The sequence below is a fragment of the Gadus chalcogrammus genome, unplaced genomic scaffold (assembly GCF_026213295.1).
Source record: "Gadus chalcogrammus isolate NIFS_2021 unplaced genomic scaffold, NIFS_Gcha_1.0 GACHA070, whole genome shotgun sequence".
NCBI classification, from domain to species: Eukaryota; Metazoa; Chordata; class Actinopteri; order Gadiformes; family Gadidae; genus Gadus; species Gadus chalcogrammus.
The window spans coordinates 1,832-10,508 of record NW_026613505.1 but is presented as its reverse complement, the minus strand read 5'-3'; the positions used below and the strand labels follow the sequence as shown (position 1 = coordinate 10,508).

General features: G+C 43.1%; 1 protein-coding gene and 1 long non-coding RNA gene across 2 annotated transcripts; one reads left to right on the top strand and one right to left on the bottom strand.

Moving 5' to 3' along the window:
- The first annotated feature begins 368 nt into the window (after positions 1-368).
- On the top strand, positions 369-6,616 carry LOC130378204 (uncharacterized). Its single transcript, XM_056585090.1, has 4 exons — positions 369-2,032; positions 3,509-3,571; positions 3,734-4,805; positions 4,913-6,616. Exons 2-4 carry the CDS (start codon positions 3,558-3,560, stop codon positions 5,303-5,305), a joined length of 1,479 nt encoding a protein of 492 aa, XP_056441065.1. The 5' UTR covers positions 369-2,032; positions 3,509-3,557; the 3' UTR covers positions 5,306-6,616.
- Positions 1,547-2,858, bottom strand: LOC130378205 (uncharacterized). Its single transcript, XR_008894551.1, has 3 exons — positions 2,734-2,858; positions 2,287-2,365; positions 1,547-2,089 (listed from the first exon to the last, which is right to left on the bottom strand). It is a non-coding gene; the product is annotated as an uncharacterized LOC130378205 (long non-coding RNA).
- Positions 6,617-8,677: the final 2,061 nt, after the last annotated feature.

Sequence of the window (8,677 nt, the reverse complement as noted above, 5' to 3'; positions counted from 1 at the left end):
GACTCCAGGACTTGTTGTTCAGTCCAAGCCTCCTGTCATCACCCCCTCCTCTCCTTGTGATTCCTCTGTATGTCACTCCTATAACAACCCCTCCTTCCCACTCTACCTCCCAGTAACAGCGGCCAGTCAGAGCCTCTCTACCCAACACCTGCTCCCAGTAGTCAAATCTGTCTGGGTGATCCGGATACGACTGGTCCTCTCCAACCCACGTCACCTTCCTGTTGTCCTCAGACAGAGAGAGGAGTCTGCCGGCCGTGTTGGGGTCCAGTGTGAGGTCACAGGCATCTGAGGGAGAACCAGACATGATGAGCTGCTGAACCGCTTCATCATCATCATCATCATCACTAGTACTGTTCTCCTGTGCTCTGTGTACATATTAGAGATGCGCGGTTGGCGGTTGCAACCGCGGACTCCGCGGTTAAACCGCGGATCGGGCGGGTGATGTGACAAAAAATAATATTTTAATTAAATTCGGGCGGTTGGCGGTTTAACCAACGAAATTCAAAAATATATACACATTGTTAAATGTCGTTACCTACTTCCAAGCACATTTTGAAATAATCCAATTCTCATCAGGCAGTAAATTGGCCTCTGCCTCTGTCTCTATCACACACACACACACACACACACACACACACACACACACACTAACGGAAGCAAAAAAGTTTAAATTAAGTGACGATCCGTCCCATGTCGCGTCTCCACAGACCTGCAAGTTATGAGACAGCTGTCAGTATTGGAAGAAGCTTTAACGTCTCGTAGATGAAACTGCCTGGGTTATTTTGTTTCGTATAAGTTATATTTTAAAACAGCCAGTCATTGTAGCCTACCACTCGTGGAATATGGAATTTCAAAGAGATGATGGAGTGATTTGACTCAGAAGTGACATCAGGCATTGGCAGCGCGAGATGTGCAGAACAAGTTAAACTTCTAGCTCAGTAACATCAACACCTAAGAAAGAAGGTAAGAAAGATAGTCGGAAAACTTTGATTTGCAAGGCAAGCAGGCAAGTGTTGGGCTTGTTACAGTAGCCTATATAGCCTTCAATGCGGTGAAATTTCGGAATTAATAGGCTCGAGTCGGCGTTTCCTTAAAAGGCTATCTTTCATTTTGCAAAAAAAAACAACACAGTAGGCTATATTACCATATTAAAATGGTGTACCAAATTGCGTTTTATTACAATGATAAAAAAGTGTAGGCCTACTAGCCTATGGTAAGGTCAGGTTTGCCGATGTGCTTGGCTATTTTAAAGTTTCTCCCTGTGCATCGATCGGAGACAGACGTCACTTCACTGATAATATTCTGGGGATAGGCTACAACATAGCCAATAGGCTTTCATACTAGGGACTTTATCCTTTAAATATCTTTGCGGCATTGGATCAGTCTCCTTTCAAGAACAGGCAAGAACTTTCTAGCCTCGCGTCAGCAGCGCATATACCTAAAAACAACAGGCGGATGGCGGGCGGGTGCGGTTTTGTAAACCGCACAATTTTTTTGAAAAAAGTCAAAAAAATTGTTGCAGATGGATGGCGGGCGGATCAAGCGTTTTGTGATGCGGTTGCGGATGAAATAATAGCCCATCCGCGCATCTCTAGAGCTTACCTCTCCCGAAATAAGTGTTTTTTGTGAATGACAGGGTCGTTAAGACTGACAAAAAGATCTCTCACTTACACAGCACTACAAGGCTACTCTCTGCGATACTTTAACTGGAGCTGGACACTAAAAAAATGGGCAAAAACGTTTTTATTCCAATTCTGAGTCTAAGTCCACAAGGATATACTCAAAAAACAGTTACAATGTTTTTATTCTGCTTCTGAGCCAAGTCCAAATGGGCTTAGTAAAAAAAACGGCCAAAAACGTTTTTATTTCCATTCTGTGCCTAAATGTGGATGGACTTAGTCTCAAAAACGGTGAAAATGTTTTTATTCTTCTTCTAGGCCCTTGTTTCCATCCTCCAGAGTGGGCAGGATGTCCTCAGAAGGTGTCCGAAAATAGTGCATGGTCGTCGGACTGACCGTCGGGGATCGGGAGGGTATGTCATGGAGGACTTTCGCACATATGCTGACGCATCAGCACCTGTGGTGAACACCTAAAAATAATGTTTAAAAATAGAAAAAAACATCAGAGATTGTGAGGCTGGGTTCCTAACATCTCCCCAAATAGTTTTCATGCAGATTCATATGATATATTTCACAATTTAAGCAAAATCAAAAATTGGTCTGCATCGTGCTTTGCTTTGTCAACAATGGCATTAACATCGGCATCAGAGCCATCCTTCAAGCATACCCTCCGCAAATGGACAGACAGGCTTGCTTGTGTTTTGAGACAGCGTGGACAGAGCAAGTAGTGCCTGTTTGCTGTTTTACTTGAATTAGAAAAAAAAGGCATTACTTAGCAGGGCATTACATACAAGGCATTACAAAGCATGGAATGTAAAAAGGAGAATGGTACTATATCAAATATTACAAAATAATAAAGTAATACCCCTATACAATTTTCAGTATGTGAAGAGAGAAAATAATTCAGATATTACTTTTTTGTAGATCATGAAGAGCTGAGTGTATTCTATATCTACAGATCATATCAACATATTTTGATAAAAAATAAAAGAAAGGCTTACCTTTGATGCATTTAAGATTCTTCACCATGAAATTCCAGTATTTATAATGCCTGTTGCATAAAGCTCCTCCCCCCACAAGCTATTGTTGCAAGCTGAAAGGGGCGTGTTCTTACCTGTGTTTTTGAAGATGTGTCTCTCATTTTGGTTAAACTTCAGCAAACTTGCAGACTTTTTCCAAGATTGGCTTTTTCTCCACATTTGATTCATCATTTCAATCACACATTCCCCAAGGTCTGGAAAAGATAATAATTGTGTCTGTACATAAATGGATGCATTTCATTCAAACACAGAGCAACTGTGGAACTGCAATGCAGTTTTGCATAATTTCTTCAAGTGAAACCAGTTTGAATGGCCCTTCCCCAAAAGATGTGAAACCAATTTGAATGGGCCATTTACAATTTCTAAAGCAGCACATGAATAAAGGGGTGGGGCTTCACTGCACTGGGGCTCTGTTAACCAATGAGCAAAGACTTTGGCATCAGAAATACTGGACTGATTTTGAAAGAATTCACTCTCTTCAAATTTCTGAAGCAAGAAGGTTCCTGCCACTTCCCACAGAAATCTACCAGCTGAAATCTACTGAACTTCCGAAGAGCATATTCCTTGGCCATCCATTGAATCAAAAGCAATTCTAATTGCTACCTTCTACTTCTAAAGCGCTGTTATTCCTTGGCAATAGCCTTTAAAAGCAATTTTAATTGCTATTTAGTCAAGAAGGGTTTTCTCTTCAAAAAGCCTTTTAATTTGCTATATTTGATTTGACCATTCTGCCTAGAGAACTAAAGCTTACATTCTTAATTTGCTAAATTTGATTTGACCATTCTGCCTAGAGAGCTAAAGCTTACATTCTTAAAGGTTATTGTTCTAATTTGTCTTTCTTCTGAACAGCCGTAATTCTTCCAGAGATTCATCTTCACTCACTGTCTCATCTTAAGAAATGGCTGGGGAAAAGTAAGTAATATTTAATGCCTCTGTTTATATATATATATATATATATATATATATATATATATATATATATATATATAGTGTAATTGCTCATGAAGTATTACCATGTTTTAAATGTTTTGTTGTGATGACTTCTGAATGAACGTATTTCTTTTCTATTACCAGGAAATCTGCAGCTGCACATAGACACTATCTACTCTGTCCAGTTTGTTTGAGGACCCAAGAGTCTCTATCCTGTCACCTGCGCAGAGTCTGCATGAAGGATAAGACACCATCACAGATCCTAGAGGTGGTTGAAAAGGCCAAGAAAGATGTGTGTGACCTCCTGAAGAATGGACGGGCTTTTAGTTATGCAGTCCTGAAGCAAATCGTCTCATCACCAAATCCAATCGAAGGATTGATTGAGGAGCTGAAATACCATCACTTGTTTGTGACAGGAGTCCCTCCTCCTCTGCCCATTGGTAATCCAAGGTTGGTCACCGAAACCCTTTCTGAATGCCCTGGGGAGGCACCCGGAGAGACAGAGCCATCTGATGTGGAATCTTGCGGCAGCAATGAGCTTTTTCAATGTAGACAAGAGAAAACGTATACCAAAGACAAAATGGTGAAAGCGAAGGATTTAGGCATTTTGAAAAAGCATTCAGCAGATCATCCATTGCTCAAGCGCTTTGCCGACTACCTAAAGAATGATTACGAAAATGCAAAGTACCAACAGGAGGTTGACACTGTTTCCCGGTACCTGTATTTTGCTGATCCTACGGAACCATCTTTGAAGTTTGTCAATGACAGAGAGAAGCTCAGAGACTTCCTGGGTCAACAGGCTAAGGCAGGGTATAAGGCACAAACATCAGGAAATTACATCAAGTGCTTGAAAAGGTTCTTGGAGTTCCACTTGACAAGGACCGGCTTGAGACAGGATGACAGGGAGCTCTACAAGCAGTGCACGTTATATTTGAGTTTTTTAACTTCTTCACAGAGTGTCCTCTCTAAGCAAGCGAGCAAAGAAATTGTGCAAAAGAGGCATGCCTTGTTGTTTGACAAAAGTCAACCCACACCTCGTGAATGCTTGGCTGTTCTTGATAAAGGTGAAGGTGACTTAGTGAAAATCATGAATCAACTTGATGACAGTTCTTCTTCCTCCCTGAGTATGACTGAGTGCATATTTGTGCTATACTATCTTGAGGCAATTGTCATACTAAGACACTGCCAACGGCCATGTGTGGTGCAGAGCATGAAGGTGAGTGTTACTGCTCTATTGTGCTCTTATGTGCTCTATTGATAAATTTACCCTGACATTTTAGCCTTACATTTCCTAATCAATGGCATATCCTCTTTTTGTTACAGGTCAAGGAATGGCTTGAACGGAAACACGCAGATGATGATTCAATCGTTTTTGTAAAGGACCACAAGACGGCTGCACATTTTGTGGTCTCAATTGTCCTGTCCAAGAAGGAGGAGGCGTGGTTTGAGAAATATTACAACAAAGTGCGGCCACAGCTCCTTGCTGGCGAAAGGAAACGTAAGCGAGATGAGCAGGATGAGAAGGATGGAGATGATTTTTTCTTTGTGTCCTCCCGCGGTAAGCCAATTTACAATGCAGCTGGTGATCTGATAAAGCTCCAGCAAAAGTGCAACGTCCCCCAGGTGAGCAGCCAGGTTGTACGGAGGGTATTTGAGACAGCAGCTAACCGCCTGGATGACCCTCAGAAGAAAGCAGTTTCTGACTACCTGGGATGAGGACTCCAAAATCGTACCATGACCCGTTTGGTGAGATGTTTCATATGTTTTTTAGTGGATCAATTCTTGGCATGTATGGATAAACTTTCTGAATATGATGCGTGGCCTTTGACCTTTGGGGGGTGGTGGGGCGGCGGGTGACTCCTAAAGCTTACAGGGCATCTGCCTTCAGAGACACATATGACGTGTCCCTGTTTGGTGAAATGTTTCATCTGTGTGTTTGTTTGTGCTGATGGCTCTTTAAAGGATAGGGATGAGGACTCCAAAAGCGTGAAATGACCCATTTTGGTGAAATGTTTCATATGTGTTTTTTAGTGCTGATTTTTGTTTTTGTTGTGTAGCTGTTTTGCAACTTGTTCTAGCTTGTGTAACTTAAATTGAGGTTCTGTGGTGATATCCTGTTTCTTATCTTTAGAGATATATCAATTAAAAATCGTATTCATTCTAGAGGACTGCTGAGGTTTCTCTCATTTTGGTAAACTTCAACACACTTGCAGACTTTCTCCAAGATTGGCTTTTTTTCCAAAGACAGAGATACACTTTCAAGATATTTTATTAACATTTGCACTTCACATTTTGATTCATCATTTCAATCACACATTCCCCAAGGTCTGGAAAAGATAATAATTGTGTCTGTATGTAGCGGTTGCGTACTCTCTCGTTGCGTTGTGATTGAGACCACGATGGAACCATTGGCAGCCAGCCGTTTATTCTGGTGGAATATTTAACATGGGAAAATGCTCGTTGAGAACCCTCACAATGGCAGCCTCTCACAGCCGGGGTATACATAGACTAGCCATTTACATGGAAATAAATATCACATTAAACAAATTAATATTTGAATGGGCGTTTGGTGACATACCTGGTGGAATATTTAACATGGGAAAATGCTCGTTGAGAACCCTCACAATGGCAGCCTAACATGGGAGAAAGACAAGCTGAAGTAGCCTACACATTCTTGGCGAAGTCCACGCTAGCTAAGTAGCTACGACCAAAGCACATGGTAGCCAAGCTAGCGATCCTAAGCCTAAAGTCCATTTAAATGTAATAACCGATTCCAAGGAACACAATATATATATGTACAAGCAACCAAGTATTAATACAGGATTATGTACAATTAGACTCCCGTAATACATCGCCAAAGTGTGGATTCATATTTAACTGCTCTGACTACCTACCTCTCACAGCCGGGGTATACATAGACTGAGGAGAGGAGGCAGCAACGTACAATACAACCCCCGCATTCCGCTAGGGGGAGCTCTAGCACTCCAACCAAGGCTCCCACTACCACAGCCAGCGCAAGGATCTCGCTGGCAATGGCAAGTGGGGAAGCATTAACCCTGCTACATGTACATAAATGGATGCATTTCATTCACACACAGAGCAACTGTGGAACTGCAATGCATTTTTGGATAATTTCTTCAAGTGAAACCAGTTTGACTGGTCCTTCCACAAAAGATGTGAAACCAATTTGAATGGCCCATTTACAATTTCTGAAGCAGCACATGACTAAAGGGGTGGGGCTTAGTGTATTCTCCAACCGCACCACTCAGTCCGATTAGGGCACCCGTTTCGGCCCTCAGACGCGACGTTGTCCCGCTGCTCTGGAGCTCTGGGAAGACTTCCAGACCGTTGGCGACCAACCCGCACCACTCAGTCCGATTAGGGGACCCATTTCGGAATTTGAGTTTATCTGAAATATGAGGGGTGGGGATGAAACTGAGGCCCCTCTCCAGCAGCTGAGTTTCCGTTTCTGACAGATGGAAGATGGTGGATAGGTTCAGAATGTTAGATTCCTGGGGACGGGGGTGTCCCTGTTGGGACTTAGTCCCCGCCCGAAGTTTAAACTGATCCAGCCTGTGAAGATGTGAATGGCATCCTTCACTGTTTTTAAACATGTTTTAAAAGATGCACAGTGCTCCTGTCTGGCTGGTTAGCCGTGATAGTCTGCAGCTGTGGCTCATAGGCTAATTGAGCCACACCCATTCTGGTGCTCTTAAGAGGGCCAGAGTTTTAGACTGGAGGGGCTGGAGTTGTGCAAGTGACTCGACAGGTTGTGCTATGTGTTTAAAGTAAAAATATGCTTTTTAACAACAACCTTGTGCGTCGAGAAAACTCTTTTTCACATTTGGTGGCAGTGGTGGGATGATTCCTCTAGCTGAGTGGAGGGGACCCACATTTCGGAAAATATTGTTTGAGGAGCTTCATGGTGGAAGCGCAGTGAAGGGTAGAGCAGGTAGACGAAGAGTACCTGCTAGGAGAGGAGATCACTGGGGAAGTTGAACTGCTGTCCTGTGGGGTTGGCCAAAGCCTGAAGGAGGAATAGCTCGGGAACTCCTTGTTGCTGATGTGAGCCATGTGGGGAGCTATTGCCAAGCCTTAGCAGAACAGCAGTGGCGGAGGACAGTAATGGCTGAGGACTTCCTGATGACATCCCGTGGAGGACCAGTCTGCAGCCCAGGGAAAGTGCTCAGAGGCCAAGTTATTTGCTGGAACTGCAGAGGCCTGAGGCGGATTTTGCAGGTGGTCTGGAGGTCTGGATGGAGGAAGTCTCAGAGCTGGGCCTGTGTACTGTGAAGAGTGCAGTGTTTGGCCAAGAAGGAGTGATCTTGGAATGAAGATTGGCGGTCACCAGAGAGACTCTTTGAACTGTTTATTTAACACAAATTACTTGCACAATATTTTACCTTTTTTATCTACTGCGCTTGGAACCAGTGTTTGCAAGCTTAAAAGAGGGGGAAGGAGATGTGAATGGCATCTTCAACTGTTTTAAACCATGTTTTAAAAGATGCACATATTACCTGTCTGGCTGTTAGCCATAATAGTCTAATAGGCTAATTGAGCCACACCCATTCTGGTGCTCCTTAAGAAGGCCAGAGTTTTAGGCCCCGTTTACACAAGGGACGCTTGCGGGGTGAAAACGACAAAATATTTTATCGGAAAGTGCCTTTCGTTTAGACGGTGACAGAGCGTTTTTGGGGCAATGAAAAACGCATAAATCTGAACCACCCTCCAGGTGAAAAAGTGAATACGCTCCGCCTTAGCGTTTCCGTCTAAAACGGCCAAGACGCAGAAACACTGCTCAGATCTGCTCACGTCGCGTACGCGTTTACGTCACATACATGTGCCAGTACAACAAACATGTCAGATTATTTCCATGCGTCGGACCTTCAAGCTGCTCTGGCAGCTCTAACAAGCATACAGGAGTATTTCCACGAAATGTACAGGATATTTACAGATAGTATTACTGAACAGAGAAGTATCTTTTGGTTTTGGCGACACGGATAAGAGAAGGAAGATTCTACGCATGCGTTCAGGACATGGCTCAGACACTTTTGCGTCACCGTATTCACGCAGATTTCCTCTCCTCTA